The sequence below is a fragment of the Callorhinus ursinus genome, unplaced genomic scaffold, assembly GCF_003265705.2.
Source record: "Callorhinus ursinus isolate GAN/ISIS: 27379988/994484 unplaced genomic scaffold, GSC_fseal_2.0 scaffold18, whole genome shotgun sequence".
NCBI lineage: Eukaryota > Metazoa > Chordata > Mammalia > Carnivora > Otariidae > Callorhinus > Callorhinus ursinus.
In genome coordinates, this window is record NW_027397080.1 from 29,973,757 (window position 1) to 29,991,845 (window position 18,089).

The window sequence follows — 18,089 nt, forward strand, 5'->3', positions numbered from 1 at the left end:
GAGAGCAGCCTGGAAATACGAGCATTTAAATAATTTACATTCTTTTATTTGATAATCATACCTTTGAGAGGCTATTCCTTAACACATTGTAATACAGATGCATGTTCAAAGCTGCAGCTCGCGTTCCCATTCCCTGTCCAGACCTTCTGTCAGTGGTCTCTCCCATGTCGGCTGCAGGGAATTTATTAATCCTTGGGTTTCTCACTCATAATTCCACGGCATTGTCCGTACTTTCAGAACACAGCCCGAATCTGACCGCTTTCAGCTTCTCGTGCCTGCGTTATTCCAGTAGCCATCCTTGCCTGCTTGTAGACGCCAGTTGGATTCTTTCAAAATATAAAACATACTTTTTTTCCCGCATAAAACGTTCCAGTCATTTCCTTCTCACTAGGAGGACAAGCTGCAATTCTTGAAGCAGCCCCTGTAGCTTCGGGTTACTCATCTTTGTTGGACCTCCTCTGCTGGTCTCCCCTTTGCCTAGCCACTGCAGCAGCATCAGCCTCCAAGTGCCTAAGCCAGGCCAGGCCCAGGCCTGCCTCAGGGCCTTTGCACTTGCTGTTCCTGGCCTGAAATTCTTCCCTAGATAATCATGTGGCTTGCTCCCTTAGTTCCCTCTGGTTTCTACTCAGACATTATCAACGAAACCTCCCCTGAACACTGAAATATAAAGTTGAAACACCCCATTGTCTTCCTACACACTCTACATTCTCCTCCTCCCGCCTCCCAGCCTGGTATCTCAGAGGAGAAAGTTAGGGAGTGTACATCTTTTGGCAAACAGTTCCACTCCTCATGATAAACTCATGGTCAGAAACAGTCTCAGGGACATTGCTTGAACGATCCTCTTTATACTTTTTTTTTTTTTTTTTTTAGATTTTATTTATTTATTTGACAGAGAGAGAGACAGCAAGAGAGGGAACACAAGCAGGGGGAGTGGAGGAGGGAGAAGCAGGCTTCCCGCCACCGAGCAGGGAGCCCGATGTGGGGCTCGATCCCAGGATCCCGGGATCATGAACCGAGCTGAAGGCAGACGCTTAACGACTGAGCCACCCAGGCACCCCAGCCTCTTTATACTTTTATTCAGTGATGCACTACGTAAGCAGCATTACCCACGATAGATACCTCATGGCAGGGTCTTAAATCTGCACTCACCTGCACAGCGGCCTTTGCCAGGAAGGCACCCTCGGTCACTGTCAGGTATGCCAACCCCGATAACGTGGATCTGGATCACTGTTTTCTCTTTAGAAGAGTAAACTCTGAGTTGAAAACTGAGCAACTTGACTTATCTTAAAATGCATTATGCAGTATTAATATACACCCAAAAGAAGCGTAAACATAATGGAGTGAATTAGGACATTCTGGAAATTTGACATACCTGGTACTCAGCAGTTCTCTACACAGAGGTGTATCTGTTAGCAATCAGCAAACGTCTGTAAAGGGCTGGTAGTGAATGTTTTAGACTTTGTGGCCCATAGGGTCTCTCTTGCAGTGACCCAGATTTGCCACTATAGTGGAAAAGCAGCTGTAGACCATACAGAAACAAAAGAGCACGTCTGTATTCCAGTAAAACATTACTTATGGACACTGAACTTTGAATTTCAAACAGTTTACTTTTGTCACAAAGTAGTATTTTTTGTTTGTTTTTAAAGATTTTTATTTATTTAACAGAGAGAGAGCACAGGTAGGCAGAGTGGCAGACAGAGGGAGAGGGAGAAGCAGACTTCCCGCCGAGCAGGGAGCCTGATGCGCGGGGCTCGATCCCAGGACCCTGGGATCATGACCGGAGCCGAAGGCTGACGCTTAACCAACTGAACCACCCAGGCGCCCCACAAAGTCATATTTTAAAAAGTAAAAACCACTCTTAGCTTCCAGGCTATTCGAGTACACACAGAGGTTGGATTTCGTGTGCAGGCCATAGTTTGTCTGCCCGGATTCTGAGCAGCTCTGTCCAGTAGAACTTGCTGTGGTGACAGAATGTTCTCTGTCTGCATCCCACACTCGGTAGTTACTCCTCATGTGTGACAGAATGTTCTGTGTCTGCATCCCATACTCAGTAGTTACTCCTCATGTGTGGCTACTGAGCACCTGTGGTGTGACAGCCAGGGCGCTTGAGGAACTGATTTTTAATATTATTCCATTTTTTTAAAAGATTTTATTTATTTATTTGAGCAAGCACGAGTTGGGGAGAGAGGCAGAGGGAGAGGGAGAAGCAGACTCCCTGCTGAGCAGTGAGCCCAATGTGGGACTTGATCCCAGGACCCTGAGCCAAAGGCAGATGCTTAACCAACTGAGCCACACAGGTGCCCCAATATTATTCAATTTTAATATGAATTTTGGTTTAATTTTAAACAGCCCATGTGGGCTAGTGGCTCTAGTTTTGGGCAGTACGGGGCCTGCAGTGACTGCAAACGTGCAGCCGAAAGCACGTTTAGAAATGTCTGTCACAGCGTTGTCCTTAGCAGAAAACGGGAATGATGGTGCACTCACACAGTGGAAAATACTTAGAGTAATAGGAAACATTTGTTGAGTGCTTTCTTTAAGCCAGGCCATGTTCTAAGCACTTTAGCTGCTCTAACTCCTTGGATTCTCGCCGAATGTAGTAGTGAAAAGTTAATAAACTGTATTCTGTATCCGCCAACAGCGATGAATGAATCTTAGACGCGCAAGGTTGAGTGAAAAAGCAAGTCACGGGGCATCTGGCTGGCTCAGTTGGTAGAGCATGCAACTCTCGATCACGAGGTTGTGAGTTCAAACCCCATGTTGGGCATGGAGCCTACTTAAAAAAATAAAGTAGGGGTGTCTGGGTGGTTCAGTCAGTTAGGTGTCCGAGGCTTGAGCTTAGCTCAGGTCTTGATCTCAGGGTCGTGAGTTCGAGCCCTGCATTTTAAGTAGGCTCTCCCCCAGCGTGGAGCCTACCTAAAATGAAAAGAAAAAATGAATAAATAAACTTTAAAACAACAACAAAAAAGCAAGTTACAAAAATTGCATACCATGTGATACCATTTTTCAAACCTCAAAACAGGCAAAATGAAACATTATTCAGGGATATACAAATATATGGCAAAACCATTGGAAAGTAAGAGAAAGCGGGTACGTTGCCTTTGGGGGAGAGAAGATGCCCCAGTGAGGCTGACTCTGTCCTGAAGAGGCAGTGGGTGGGGCTCCTGACCTCCTGACCTCTGCGTGGTGGCACTCCTCTGTAGCAGCCCTGGGTTGGGGGGGTGAGGAAGCAGCGCTCCTGTTGACTTTGGAGAACAGTGTTTTCACTAAAAGCCACGGTCATTGTGGTGTCACTGCAGTGAGGATCGAATCTGGTTTCAGTTCACATTCAAGCAGATGTTCCGTTAGATGAGGGGTTTGTGCGCGTTGCCTTGGTTGGGTCCTTTAGATTAGAAAACGTGGTTATTTCTCCAGCTCAAGAACAGAGAAGTAAAACCCTCTGGTCCCCAAATGTTTGTTTTTTGTTTCATCAAATCTTGTACTGGGTTGAATGTTACCAGAATTGAGCCACAAGAACTCAGTTTGAAAATGAAAAATTTGAAAACTGTAAAATAACAAATAGGTTTACTTATTAACTGTTACCGTGAAAGTGGTCATTAAAAATGGTCCAAACGGCACTTGAGGGGTGTTATGAAATTTTATAGTAGATTTCATCTCCAGGTTGGTGTAATTTCAACATTACATAGTGGTTTGTGCTCCTGAAGATCCAGTTCTCTGTAGCGATTCTGGCGAGTGGCTACTGAGCTGATTGTTGAATTATGTCAAGCTTTTCTATGTAATATGTGCATCTTTGACTTTTTTCCTTATTGTTCCGTCTTTATTCTTTCCTGCATTACTGACTTGGGTTTATCTTTTCTCCCTTTAGAGAGTTTTGAGGTGACAGTCACCAAAGAAGGTGATAAAGGGTTCTTTCTATCCTTCTTATGAATATTAACCCACTAACTTTGTTTATAAAATTGGGAATCAGCCCTTAAACAGAAGAAACTGTCATGTTCTTTTACCCTGATTTATTCTCCTACTTTGTTTCTATTTTTAAATGTATTGATGGAAATTGTATGTAACCAAACCCTTGGTTAGAAATATCTGGAAATCAGACATCCATTTGAACTGTATGGATAATACTGTGCATTTTTTTTTCTCAATTGAACTTCAGAGATTCACTTTGTAACCGTTTTCTGTGAGTTGTAATTTTGGAAGAGGGCAGTCTTATTTCTATGTGAAATACATTTTTCTGAAGTTTTATATGTATATCAAAACATTTATGTTTGTTCTCCCACAGGCAAGAATGGAAACCTAGATTTTCACCCCTAATTGAGCTTGTGAGCCAACTTAGATGTACTGATGTCCCCAGGCAGGCTTCTTTTCCAGGTCTGATAGTCTAGTGTTGGCAACAAAGGCAAGTCTAGCCAATCCCTGCCCGTGACAGAACCGATCTTAATAGTGGACTATAGTTGTTGAAATGGATGCCTGAGAAGTTGGTATTTCTACCTTTCTCATTCAGTAGTTTGTTTTGATTCCCTAATTTTAGCCAGGCTCATTGCACAGGAAGACTTGTTTCTTTTGATTTTTCTTTCTTTCTTTTTTTTTTTTTGACAGAATTTCTGTAATTATGGTGTTGAACCTATAATATAACATCACACTTCTTCCCTTCTCGACACTTAACTGCATTTTAGCCCTCTCTCTGGTCCAAATCAAAATCGCTGCCCAGCTGTCCCCAGTAGCTGGGGACAGCTCCCCGTGTTCTCAGGCCACGGCTGTTTGCTAATGACACTGCTTTTACCCTGGAGCTATCTTAAGTACTCCTGTGAAATGCCTGTCTATATTTTCTCTTTTTCTCTTTTGTACTCCTGCATGAATGGATGCAAAGTTAAGCAAGTTGCTTGGAAAGCCAGAACATGCTTCTTTTTACTAAAGCCCCAGAACTTATCCCTGTCAAAGCACAGTGCCCTTGCTTTGTCCACAGACCCTCTAAACCCCTGGCTGCTGAACTGTTGTCGTTTCTTTTCTTTTTGGGGGCGTGGGGCCGGGAAGGGGAGGAAGGGGGTATGTGCAGATGCACGGGGCAGAAATTCTAACCTGCGCCGCTTTGACTCCCTAGGTGAGATCTGTGGATTTAAAATTCACGGGCAGAATGTCCCCTTTGATGCAGTGGTAGTGGATAAGTCCACTGGCGAGGGAATCATTCGCTCAAAAGAGAAACTGGACTGTGAGCTGCAGAAAGACTACACATTCACCATCCAGGCCTATGACTGCGGCAAGGGGCCAGACGGCACCAACATAAAAAAGTCTCATAAGTAAGTAAGCTGGGCAGAGAGCGGGTGCGTGCGGAAGGCAGTAGTGACCATTGTCCCTGTCCCCAAGACTCTTTTTTTTTTTAAAGATTTTATTTTTATTTATTTAATTGAGACAGAGACAGAAAAAGAGAGCATAAGCTGGGGCAGGGGGTAGAGGGAGAGGGGGGAAGCAGACTCCCCATTGAGCAGGGAGCCCGACATGGGGCTCAATCCCAGGACCCCTGAGCCAATGACAGACGCTTAACCAACTGAGCCTCCCAGGTGTCCCCCAAGGCTCTGTGTTTTTTATTTTTTTTTTAAGATTTTATTTATTTATTTGAGAGAGAGAGAGAATGAGAGATAGAAAGCATGGGAGGGAAGAGGGTCAGAGGGAGAGGCAGACTCCCTGCTGAGCAGGGAGCCCGATGTGGGACTCGATCCCGGGATTCCAGGATCATGACCTGAGCTGAAGGCAGTTGTTTAACCAACTGAGCCACCCAGGCGCCCCGGCTCTGTGTTTTTTAAAGGTGAGGCAGAAGATATTTCTGGGTTGTCCCCTATGACACTATAAGCTCTTTGAGGGCAGGAATCCTATCTGTTTACCCCACAGCATTAGATGTTGAATAAATAAATAAATGAGTAATTTTATCCCACCAAATCCTCTGTTAAAGACACTAAGGCCCTACGCTGAAAATTGGAAAAGCCCACTTTTTCCCGAGGGAGATATTTTGTTGTTAGGTTTCTTTTTTCTGTGAATTCTTTTTTTTTTTTTTTAAGATTTTATTTTATTATTTATTTGACAGAGAGGCACACAGAAGCGAGAGAGGGAACTCGCAGGGGGAGTGGGAGAGAGAGAAGCAGACTTCCTGCCAAGCGGGGAGCCTGATACGGGGCTCGATCCCAGGACCCTGGCCGAAGGCAGATGCTTAATGACTGAGCCACCCAGTCGCCCCTTTTTTGTGAATTCTAAGGGTGTAGAATTCCTTCCTGCTGGTGGGAGCAGGCTGAGCGCTGCGCCCCGCTCCTGGCTGTGTCCCTGTCCTTCCTGCCGGCTGAGAACTACTGATGTAACTGACGGGACTCTGGACAAAACGTAGATTTAGATAGAATCCAGTCTTTACTTCCTTTCTTTTTTTTTAACGCTTAATCCAGCAGCATATACCTTTTTTTTTTTTTTTTTAAGATTTTATTTATTTATTTGACAGAGAGAGAGCACAAGCAGGGGGAGCTGCAGGCAGAGGAAGAAGCAGACTCCCGTAGAGCAAGGAGCCCGACGCGGGGCTCTATCCCAGGACCCTGGGATCATGACCGGAGCCGAAGGCAGACGCTTAACCGACTGAGCCACCCAGGCGCCCCAGAATCCATTGTTTTCTCCACCACTTGCTATCCCTTTGACATTAGGCAAATTTCGTTTTGTTGAGTCTCAGTTTTTACTTAGCACCTGGGCTAAAGGGAGAGGGGCACTCGGAATGACAGCACGTGACCCACCGTGCTGGGTCAGGAGGTTGCTCCACGTTGGGCGTGGAGGGTCTTGGTGAACACTCGGGTGCTGAGAGCCAGCGAATCTCTCCTCATCCCTTTCACACGATGTGACATTACTGTTGTCCTTGAAAAAGGCATTATTTGAGTCAGAGATCTTGTCTGAGTCAGAAACACGCCCTGATCAGTAGCCCTTGAGACTGACCGTTTCCTCCCTTTGCTACCGAGTCTGATGGCACCTTTGTTGCCTCTTGCCCGAGCTGGGGAGGTGGAACATGGCAGCAAGGGGTCTGCTAGGAGGAGAACGTTGAGGTCTTGTTGAGGGTTGGATCAGTAATGGGGGATGGGTAACAATGGGTTGCTAGTGGTCTCGGTTCCACAGAAGCGGGACAGAACTTTTTGCCATGCTTGCAGTCAGACTCCCCGTCCATGTTTCCCATCTTGTCTCTCTGTCTTACCCCTTCTTCCTTGGGCTCTAATTTTGTCTTATCTAGTTTACCCCCTTCTGCACGCCCTGTCCCATACTGTCAAGAAAACCCCAAGTCTCTTTTGTTTTATATTACTGCCCCTTTTTTTTCTTTTAAAAAATTATTTTTTATTTTTTTAAGATTTTTTATTTATTTATTTGGCAGAGAGAGAGAGAGACAGACACAGAGAACAAGCACAAGCAGGGGCAGCAGCAGACAGAGAGGGAGAAGCAGGCTCTCTGCTGAGCAGGGAGCCGGATGTGGGGCTCGATCCCAGGACCCTGAGATCATGACCTGAGCTGAAGGCAGACGCTGAACGACTGAGCCACCCAGGCACCCCTTTCTTTTTTTTTTTTTTTTTTTTTTTAAACCAGCCGCCTTACTCTTAGGATCTGGAAGAATCAACTCAAATTCCTATTTTAACTTTCTAAAGTCGTCTCCACGCTAAAGTAAAAACAATAACTTGTTTAATTTTGATCTCCATCATTTGATCTTCATGAAACAAGATAGTAGCAAAAAGAAATCTAAAACTAGGGCAGAATTGGTATGCTCTGGGGAAAAAAACAAACCGAGCACACAGCTTTTTTTTCTTTTTCTTCTTTCAGGGCAACTGTCCATATTCAGGTGAACGATGTGAACGAATACGCACCGGTGTTCAAGGAGAAGTCCTACAAGGCGACTGTCATCGAGGGCAAACAGTATGACAGCATCTTGCGGGTGGAGGCTGTGGACGCAGATTGCTCCCCTCAGTTCAGCCAGATTTGCAGCTATGAAATCGTCACTCCAGATGTGCCATTCGCCATCGACAAAGACGGTAAGTCAGAGGAGCAAGCCTTCCTTACTGGGGCGACGGTCTGTGGGCAGGTCTGCACACGGGCGAAACTCAGATTCGAGACGATCTTCGTCCGTCCCTTCAGGCGGCTGTAACAAAGTACCACAAGACGCTTAACTTCGCATGGTTCTGGAGTCTGGGAGACCAGGATCGAGGTGCTGGCAGATTCAGTGTCTCATGAGGCCTGAGGCCTGGTTCACCAGAGGTCTTCCTGCTGCTTCCTCACGTGGTGGGGAGAGAGAGAGCCCTCTGGGATCCCAGTGTGGGGCCCAACCTCACGACCTCACCTAAACCTAAGTTCCTCCCCAAGGAGGACCTCTTTGTAACATCACATTGGGTGTTAGGACTTAAGCGTAGGGATTTGGGAGAACACAAGCATTCAGTCCATAGCAGAGAGCCCTGATGGTGTGTGTATGTGTGTGTTTCACATTTTTTTTATTCTGTCCCCTGAAAGCCTTGCTCCTGGCACCTGAAGTTGTGTGTTCTTTTATGGGGCGCCCTTCTTTTTCCTCTCCCACCAGGGTCTAAAAAATCCCCCACTTAACATGTTTTTAGTATGTACCTTCTCACCATTCCATCAGTGTGCACCCGAAAAGACTGACCTTTGGTTGGTCTGTTTTCTGTTGTTAGATTTGGATCTTCTGCCTCATCTGGAATGTGAAGGTTTATGCCTTCCTGGCAGATCCTCCCGTCCTTCATCATTGTGCTGAACGAACTCGTGCTAAAACTCTGCTTCTTTATTAGGTTATAGCTTCTTGATGGTGTTACAGTCTGTGTTGCTAATGCACCGTCCAGAATCTTCTAATGAAATCATGGACATTGTAAACTCTGCAAGACATCTGCACTCACATTCGAAAGCAGGCTCCTGTTCTAGTGGGTGGGTGTAGGAAATCTCTCTGTCTCTCTGACACACACACACACACACACAAAGTAAATCTTTTAATAAGAAATAGTGCAGCTTGATCTTGTATTTCGTATTTGAATTACTTGAATTATTTTGTCTTCTTTGTCCTCTTACATGTGAACTACTTAAGCTTAAATACATAAACCCAAAAAAGAAAAACCATAAGAGTAAACGAAGGCTGAATTGTGTAGTCTCGTTCCTTCTGTTGGAACAGTCCTTAAAGGTGTGCTTAGTGTGTGTTCCAGCTCCGGACAGCCAGACCGAGTGTTAATTATCTCCAGCCGAGGTTTTATGTCGCCGTCAGTGTTTATGACGCTTGAAGCTCGTGCACTTTGTCTCAGTTCGGCTCTGCGTTCTCACTGTTGTTCTGCCCCTCTGGAAGGTTATATAAAAAACACAGAGAAGCTGAACTACGGGAAGGAGCACCAGTACAAGCTGACGGTCACCGCCTATGACTGTGGGAAGCGGAGAGCAGCAGCAGATGTCGTGGTGAAGGTCAGCATCAAGCCCACCTGCACCCCGGGGTGGCAAGGTGAGCTTCGTTGTCCTTTCTGCGCTCGCAGCTGTTCTTAAACACCATCTACCAGAGAAAACTAAAGTGTGAGCTTTCCTCCTTTCTCCCCACCCGGGTTTGTGGACTGACCCAGGATGGAACAATAGGATCGAGTATGAGCCTGGCACGGGCACCTTGGCCCTCTTCCCCAGTGTCCACCTGGAGACATGTGATGAATCCGTGGCCTCGGTGCAGGCGACGGTGGAGCTAGAGACCGGCCACATCGGGAAAGGCTGTGACCGGGACACCTATTCTGAGAAGTCCCTTCACCAACTGTGTGGTAAGGGGGCCTGGTGGTCTTCAGGGAAGGCGAGAGACCCCCTCTCAAATGGAAGGGAATGTGTGCCTGTGTTGCTGGTTAGAATCAGACATTGAAACAGACTTGGACTCTCTGAAGTGGCCATTACTGCTTCCTGGCTAATTTTCATACTTTGGGCTTTAGGAGGTTCATAAACCCCTCACAGGCTGTTTAAAATGTTACGTGCATGTGCATTTTAAGAACCAGTGATTAGAAGAAAGTATTTCTCTAACCTAGGGAATCCTCAAAAGAGGGATTATCTAAGTAGAGTGAGTTTGAAATGAAATGAGATGTTTATCTCAGGACTGAAGAAAAAACATAGGTAATGCAATAGCTTATGGTAAACGTGAGCTAGAAAATCAAAACTAAGAATACTCCCATCTAATTTCAAGTCTCAGCAGATTCTTTTTACCACAAACATTACGTGAAGTCAAGAGACCAGTGGTTACAAATCTGATCAAAGCCTCGAGCTCTGTCTTCACCATCAGTTGTGGACATTTTTCTGGCTTATCTAAATGAGGTAGAGGTGAGGTATGGATGCCTGTCGTGGAAACTGCTGAGGAAAAATGTCTCACTTCACCAGTGACAAAATACCCGTAACTTGAATGAGCTCTTCATGATCTGAGGGTATTTTGTGCTTCAAGAGCTACTCAGCATCCGCTGTGCAGCAGCCGTTCACCCATGCTTACCTGTCTTTCCCCCAGCCTGATAACAGCCAGCAGATTTAGGATTTCTTAAAAAACTGGAATAAGCAAAAACAAAAAAGTATATTCTCTGCTAGCTTATCCCCATGATGAATGTACTCTGGTTTTGCATGAGTCTGAGTCCAAATATTCATGTACTTAAATATATATATAGTTAAGAGGACTGGGATATGGTCTGTTTTAAACTATGTGTGGGTAGAGGCAGAGGCAGAGGGAGAAGCAGGCTCCCTGGTGAGCAGGGAGCCCGATGTGGGGCTCGATCCCAGGACCCTGGGACCGTGACGTGAGCCAGAGGCAGACGCTTCCCTGACTGAGCCACCCAGGCGCCCCCTACATATTTAAGTATAATGTTTAAAACTCTTTCTCTCTCCAGTGCCATGGTTTTTTAAGGTATTAAGTGAACATTTTCTCAGCAGAACAGTTTAAAGTCAGGAAGAGTGGGAAGAATTTCATATGTGAGTGCCTGCTGTACGCCCTGCATTTCCGTATGTGCCCATCAGGCCTACAAGGAGGTGGTGGTGACCTCATTTTTACTGAGGAATGAACTGTGACTGGAGGAGGGTAGGTTCACATTTTTAGGAAGTGGCAGGCGCTCACATCTGACTGAGGTTTTATGTTAGGTCACGTGGCTCCGAGGAACAGGGAAGGACCAGGTGACTGGGGGAGCGCAGCCGTCTTCTGTGGACACATTTATTTTTTTATTTATTTATTTATTTTTAATTTTTTTTTTTTAAAGATTTTATTTATTTATTTGAGAGAGAGAATGAGAGATAGAAAGCACGAGAAGGAAGAGGGTCAGAGGGAGAAGCAGACTCCCTGCTGAGCAGGGAGCCCGATGTGGGACTCGATCCCGGGACTCCAGGATCATGACCTGAGCCGAAGGCAGTCGCTTAACCAACTGAGCCACCCAGGCGCCCCTGTGGACACATTTAAAAGAAAATTGAACTTGGCAGTGTATAAGGACAGCTGGAAAATTATTTTCATGTTCTTTGGCTTACTAATTCCATTTCTAGGAATTTATGGTAAGGGAATAATGATGGAGTCACACAGAGGTCCTCATAAAGGCAAGGTTTGTCATAGAAAAAAGTGGAGACAACCTCATTGTTACTAGGGAGATCTAATTAAATCGCAGGATATCTGTGCAGTGAAATGCCTTTCAGACATTTAAAATCATGCTGTAGGAGAGTATTAATGGGGGTGCATGTATGTATGTATATCACTAGACTCCATTCTTATAATATGTATGTATTCATAAAGAAAAGACTGGAAGTGGATATATTTGGGTGGGATTGCAAGTAAGGTTTTCTTCCTTTTTTCAAAATATTCACAGTTACTATTTATGATTTTTTTTTTAATCAAAACCGTTATTTTTGAGGGAATGTAAACTGGGACTAGCCAGTTGTATAAGATAAGAATGTTGCCTTAGTGTGGCTTTGAAACTATGCCTTTTAAGCCTTTTACATAAGGTGTGTTAAATGTTACTGTGTTGGCCTAGGTGCTGCGTCTGGCACTGCTGAGCTGCTCCCTTCCCCGAGCGGGTCCTCGAACTGGACTGTGGGCCTCCCCACTGACAATGGCCATGACAGTGACCAGGTCTTCGAGTTCAATGGCACACAAGCAGTGAGGATCCCAGATGGCATTGTCTCGGTCAACCCGAAAGAGCCTTTTACCATTTCTGTGTGGATGAGGCACGGCCCTTTTGGCAGGAAGGAGACGATTCTCTGTAGTTCAGACAAAACAGGTAGGTTAACTTGCCGTCCTGGCACCCGTCATACTCGAGTGGGCCCCGAAGTGGTTGCTGGAAGCGGAGCACCTGACTTCCCCCAGGGGCTCCCACAGGCTGGTTGGCGACACACAGCGTTCTGTGCTCTGGGCCAAGGTGCTCTGTCCTCAAGATACTGCACTGGTATTTGGTTGTTAGTTTTACTCAGTGAATTGGGCTCCACGTCTCAGTGAAACCCAGGTGTGTTTGTTTCTAAATTCTGCCTTGGCCCAACTGGAGAGTTCACTTATGCTGATAAAACCATGTCTTCAAAATCTATTAAGGAGATCGCCTTTACTTCTCCTTTGGGTCTTAAGTTGGCAGTTGACCAGTAGGATTTCTTTCTGCAGACATGAACCGACACCATTATTCACTCTATGTCCACGGCTGCCGGCTTATTTTCCTCCTCCGCCAGGATCCTTTGGAAGAGAAGAAGTACAAACCTGCAGAATTCCACTGGAAGTTGAATCAGGTACGTGCCTGGAAAACTCGCTCATTCTGATCTTTCAGAGGCTCTAACTAGGTGCTGCAACTTTACACAGGACCAGCTACTTCTGGGCAGTTTATGGGCACTGTATATTTATATTTATGAATAAATATAAAAATATAAAAAACTTTTTGCAATCTACGTAGACATTTTAGGCACAGTTATATTATAGTAACCATAGTAACCATGTTTGGTTTCTTTTGATGATACTTCAAAAAAACTTTATTACCTATGGGTGATAGGATAGCAAATTTAAATCCTTTGAACTCCTTTCCACTGAAAGCCTAAGTTTTTCATTTTATAAGTGTGTATTTTATATATCCAGTATTAATATAAAGAAATTATAGGCTTTAAATTAAAAATACTGTGTTGTAATTTATTGAAATAAGCAGCGCTTGCTTAAAAATTGGGCTTGAGGTCCTTGTATTGGTTTATTCATTACTTAAAGCCTTGGCTCCTAAACTGTGCCCAGGGGCCCCTGGGGGCCTCAGCAAATTTGGGGGTGCCACGGGATATTTTAAATTGTCACAGGGCCAGCAATCTCGACATCTTTCAGAACCCACACAAGCTACTAGCTGGAGGGAGTTTACAGTTTCAACATGAGGTCACGTTATATCCCTTTTGATGATAGCCTATCTCTGCAAAGCTGCTTTCCCAATAGTTTTTGTGATGAAAAGCAAGTATCACGTGAGAAAAACCGATGTGTTACAGGAAACAAGGGGACGCAGTGAATTGAGTCCCCTCCATTAAAATCACAGTGGATCATTTCTCCTCTTAATTTCTGGTTGGGTTAAGGCAGAAACCCGTGGCCTGAGCTTAGTTCTGTCTCATGGAGTTGGTGGGCCACGGCTGACAAGTATGTGCCCATAGTTGCTGGAATACAGCGTCTTCCGTGACACGTACAAGATAGACGGATGTGTGCGAGCATAAACGGGAGAGGAAGGCCGTGTGTGGTAGTGTGTGGTAGTGTGTGGTAGTGTGTGGTAGTGTGTGGTAGTGCAAAGACGAAAGACGAAGTGATGGTCCAGCTGGTAGCATCCATTTCTCACTGTGTCATTTTCATTTATGTAGAGACTCGGTCTCAGAAACTTTTATACATATAGTTTTTCAAGAAACTAAAGAAACGTACAGTCCAGAAAAAGCTTTTTGCAGTGTACATAGAGCTCATAGGCACAGTTCTGTTATAATAACCATAGTCTATATTTACGTGTTTAGTTTCTTCTGATAACATTTTAAAAAAAAGCCTCATTATGGGAAATTTCAGAGATACGTAAAAGCAGAGAGATTAGTGTAAAGAACAACCCCACGTATCCTTCATCTAGCTTCAACAGTTAACACTCTGCCAGTCAGGTTTCATTATTAATGATTGTCGTTAGCTCTTCGAGGTAAATCCCAGATGTGGCATTTCGTTCTCTGTGGAGATAATGCAATATGTGTCTCTAAAAGATAAGCATAATCGTAATACTTTTTCACGTCTTAAAAAAATTAACAGGGTGCCTGAATGGCTCAATCAGGTAAGCATCCAACTCTTGATTTCAAGTCAGGTCATGATCTCAGGGTCATGAGATCAAGCCCTGCATCAGGCTCCACGCTCAGCATGGAGTCTGCTTGAGATTCTCTCCCTCTGCTTGTGCGCATGTGCACGCTCTCTCTCACTCTCAAAAAAAATGAACAATTCCTTAATATCGTCAGATATCTAGCCAGTGCTCAAGTTTCAGATTGTCTCGTAAATTTTTTTTTTTTTTAATTTATTTGAGAGACAGAGCACGAGTTGGGGGGAGGAGGAGAGGGAGGAGGAGAAGCACACTCCCCGTCGAGCAGGGCGCCTGACGTGGGGCTCCACCCCAGGACCCCGAGATCATACCCTGAGCTGAAGGGAGACGTCCAACTGACTGAACCACCCAGGCCCCTGTCTCATAAATATTTCTATGTTTATAATCTGTTTGAATCAGGATCCAAATAAGGGGCCATACATGGTGACTGGTTGAGTTTATTTTATGATCTGTAGATTTTTCTCTTTTCTCCTGTAATTTATTTGATGACAAAATCAGGCCGTTTGTCCCACAGAGTTTCCCATGGTGTAGATTTGGCTGGTTGCATCCCTGTGGGGCCATATATTCCGTTCTCTTCCTTGCAGCCTGTAAATCAGTAATGTGGCCTTGAGGCTTGATTGGGCTTGGGTTTGCATGTTCCTGGTCCCTTTAGGCTCTCTGTCTGGTTGTTTCTGTTTCTGTGATGTAAGGAGCCATTCGTGCTCACTCTGTCTCCATCATCTGTGTTGTGGGGCGTGTGTCCCCAGGAGGGATTCATGGGAACAGCCTGAGTTCCTCCGTGTTTAATAGCGTGTCTGTGGCCTTTACACAGAAGGTCAGTTTGGCTGGATATAAAATCTCTGACTCCCATTTAGGATTTACGAGAACAGAAGATCTCTCTGTCTGTTGTCTTCTGACATAAGATGCTGCTGGTCGTCTGATGGCCATCTGGTCTTCTTTCCCTTGTAAAACACTTGGTCCTTTCGCTTGGGTGACCAAAGGATTCTTTTCTTTTTTGAAACCAGTTAATTTTATGCCTACATCGTGATTGTTTTGAGTCTGTTTTTACAGATATGTGGTATGCCCTTTTTTAGTATATAGTTGAAAGCCGTTTGGTATTTCAGGCAAGTTTTTGATGTTGTTAACAGTTCTTAGCACGCCCCCCTCATCACTTTGTATTTCTTCCCTGGGGACCCTTCGCCTTTGGTTGGTATTCCTTACCTGTTTTCTGTACTTTCTATCCGAGTCATTTCTGTTTTGTCACTTTTGTAAGAGTTGCTGTAGTCAGGGGCGATATTTTTTTTTTTTTTTTAAAGATTTTTTTTTTTTAAAGATTTTATTTATCTACTTGACACAGAGAGAGAGATAGCGAGAGCAGGAACACAAGCAGGGGGAGTGGGAGAGGGAGAAGCAGGCTTCCCGCTGAGCAGGGAGCCTGATGCGGGGCTCGATCCCAGGACCTCGGGATCGTGACCTTGAGCCGAAGGCAGACGCTTAACGACTGAGCCACCCAGGCGCCCCTAAAGATTTTTTTTTTTTAAAAAGATTATTTGAGGGAGCGAGAATGAGAGAGAGAGAGTACATGAGCGGGGGAGGGTCAGAGGGAGAAGCAGGCTCCTTGCTGAGCAGGGAGCCCGATGCGGGACTCGATCCCGGGACTCCAGGACCATGACCTGAGCTGAAGGCAGTCGCTTAACCAACTGAGCCACCCAGGTGCCCCGATTTTCTTTAAAGATTTTATTTATTTATTTGACAGAGAGAGACACAGAGAGGGAACGCAAGCAGGGGGAGTGGGAGAGGGAGAAGCAGGCCTCCTGCCAAGCAGGGAGCCCGATGCGGGGCTCGATCCCAGGACCCTGGGATCATGACCTGAGCCGAAGGCAGACGCTTAATGACTGAGCCACCCAGGTGCCCCCAGGAGCTACGTTCTTTCGTGTTTTGTGTCACTTTCCTGATGTTTCTAGTGTGTTTTGAGACAATACGTGATCATTTTCATGTTTGTTGCCGGCGTGTCTTGAAAGGGGGTCTGGAGGGATATTATTCCAGCAATTCTCTTTCTTTCTCTTAAAAAGTTCATATGGGATTGAGCTGTGGTCCTTTCTCCCCTCCTCATTTTTATTATAAAATTCCTTTTCCTGTACTTTCAAAGGGGGGAGTTGGGTAGCATGACCCTTTTCCTAGTTTCTGGGCCCTGCCTCCCCCTTCTGTTGTCATAAAGCATCTCAACAAGTAGATACAGTCTCGCCGTCCTCTGATATCCCCCGGACCTGGAGCCCCGTTGCTTTTCTCCACCTATGCGCATCTCAGGGTGCACCCGGGCACCGAACTAAGGAGTATCATGGGTGTTATCTGTGGCTTTGGGCTTTGCTATTCTGCTCACCCAGTTTTCAGGGAAATCCGAAAATTATGCCAGTTCTAGCCCTGTCTTCCCAGAATACTGTCATGGACTTCTGACTAGAGTCAAGTGGATTTTCAGTTACAGTGTCATTCTGCTGATGCCCCAGAAACTAGGGGGACAACAAATTGCTTTCTGAAGGAGCTAATACTACAGAACTTGTTTTAAATAGAGACAGGCTGAAATTAAGATATTACCTGCCTCAAAAGTGAATTGCTGTGCAGTTCTTTCATTTAAAAATGTTTCATGTAATCAATATATGTACTGATCTGTTATGCATATGAAATAGACATGTGCACGATGTTAGAGGTTTGAATTTTTTCTGTAATAAACTCATCAGGAGCAGCCGCTTTTTTCTGGGGGGTACTCTTTGGTAATTTCTTCATTTATTGTGATGTTTCTGGTCTGTTGAAGTTCTCATCGGTTCAGTTTTTTAGAACGTGTAAATTAGGCAAGCTTATTTAGAAACACTTTTTAAAAACTTCTTTAGCCCACTCCGTCTCTTTTTCTGCCTGTCTCTGTTCTTGAGTGCCTGCCTCTTCCTCTGAAGCCAACGACGAGGGAGTGCTGGACTGAAGGGGCCTTGGAGGCTGCTGACCAGTGCTTTCCCTCAGCTGCGAGAGAGATGCTCATTCACGATGGGGAAGGAATGTGGTTTAATTTATCATGCCCTCTGAGTTGTATGCTCAGTTTACTTAGAGCATCACCTTTGAATTGAAAAAGAAGATACATGTGCTCCAGCATGCCTTATCTTGAGATGGGAGGTATTTTTCATTTTGATCCAGAAGAGGAGGCATGGCCAATAGGCAGGCTAAGCCGGCTCAGTGGGAGGCTGTCCAGCCTGCCGATACCAGAATCTCCTGGTGTCAGACTATTGGCAGAAGAGGATTGGGCAGTTCTGTATTCTGAGGCCCTGTCGCGTGATGAGTGAGCACTGCCGCCTGGTCTGGAACGCCCTAGAGGTGGTAGTGTTGCTTTGGCCCTTTGGGGTGAGACGTGGTTGAGTGAGTAAGATGTATTTTGTTGTTAGGTTTTTAAAAAATGTCGTTTCCTTTTTCAGAAGACATTATTCCTTATGGGTGGCTTGCTCTCTGTATCCAGTTGTATGGCTTTCGTTGTTTCTGGATGAGAGGGAAGGTAGATGTTTCATGCTCTGGTTTTTCCACTGGCCTCTCGTAGGTCTGTGATGAGGAGTGGCATCACTACGTCCTCAACGTGGAATTCCCAAGCGTGACTCTCTATGTGGACGGAGTTTCTCATGAGCCCTTCTCTGTGACCGAAGATTACCCGCTTCATCCATCCAAGATCAAAACTCAGCTCGTGGTTGGGGCCTGCTGGCAAGGTAACGGTCCTCGGCACCCTCTCCCCGGTCTTGGGGAGGTAACGGTCCTCGGCGCCCTCTCCCC

The 18,089-nt window shown here is 45.3% G+C and overlaps 1 protein-coding gene across 4 annotated transcripts in view; it reads left to right on the forward strand.

The window, feature by feature from the left end:
* Positions 1–18,089, forward strand: part of CLSTN1 (calsyntenin 1) — a 78,094-nt gene that overhangs the window by 48,813 nt on the left and 11,192 nt on the right. For 2 of the 4 annotated variants that reach the window (XM_073903370.1, XM_073903372.1), the window contains exons 3-10: positions 3,863–3,892; positions 5,096–5,291; positions 7,822–8,030; positions 9,335–9,484; positions 9,600–9,785; positions 12,003–12,248; positions 12,620–12,741; positions 17,863–18,025. In XM_073903370.1, coding sequence (XP_073759471.1) covers positions 3,863–3,892; positions 5,096–5,291; positions 7,822–8,030; positions 9,335–9,484; positions 9,600–9,785; positions 12,003–12,248; positions 12,620–12,741; positions 17,863–18,025 — 1,302 coding nt within the window. The remainder of the gene's footprint in view (positions 1–3,862; positions 3,893–5,095; positions 5,292–7,821; positions 8,031–9,334; positions 9,485–9,599; positions 9,786–12,002; positions 12,249–12,619; positions 12,742–17,862; positions 18,026–18,089) is intronic. The other 2 variants (XM_073903371.1, XM_025855686.2) reach the window with 1 other exon arrangement.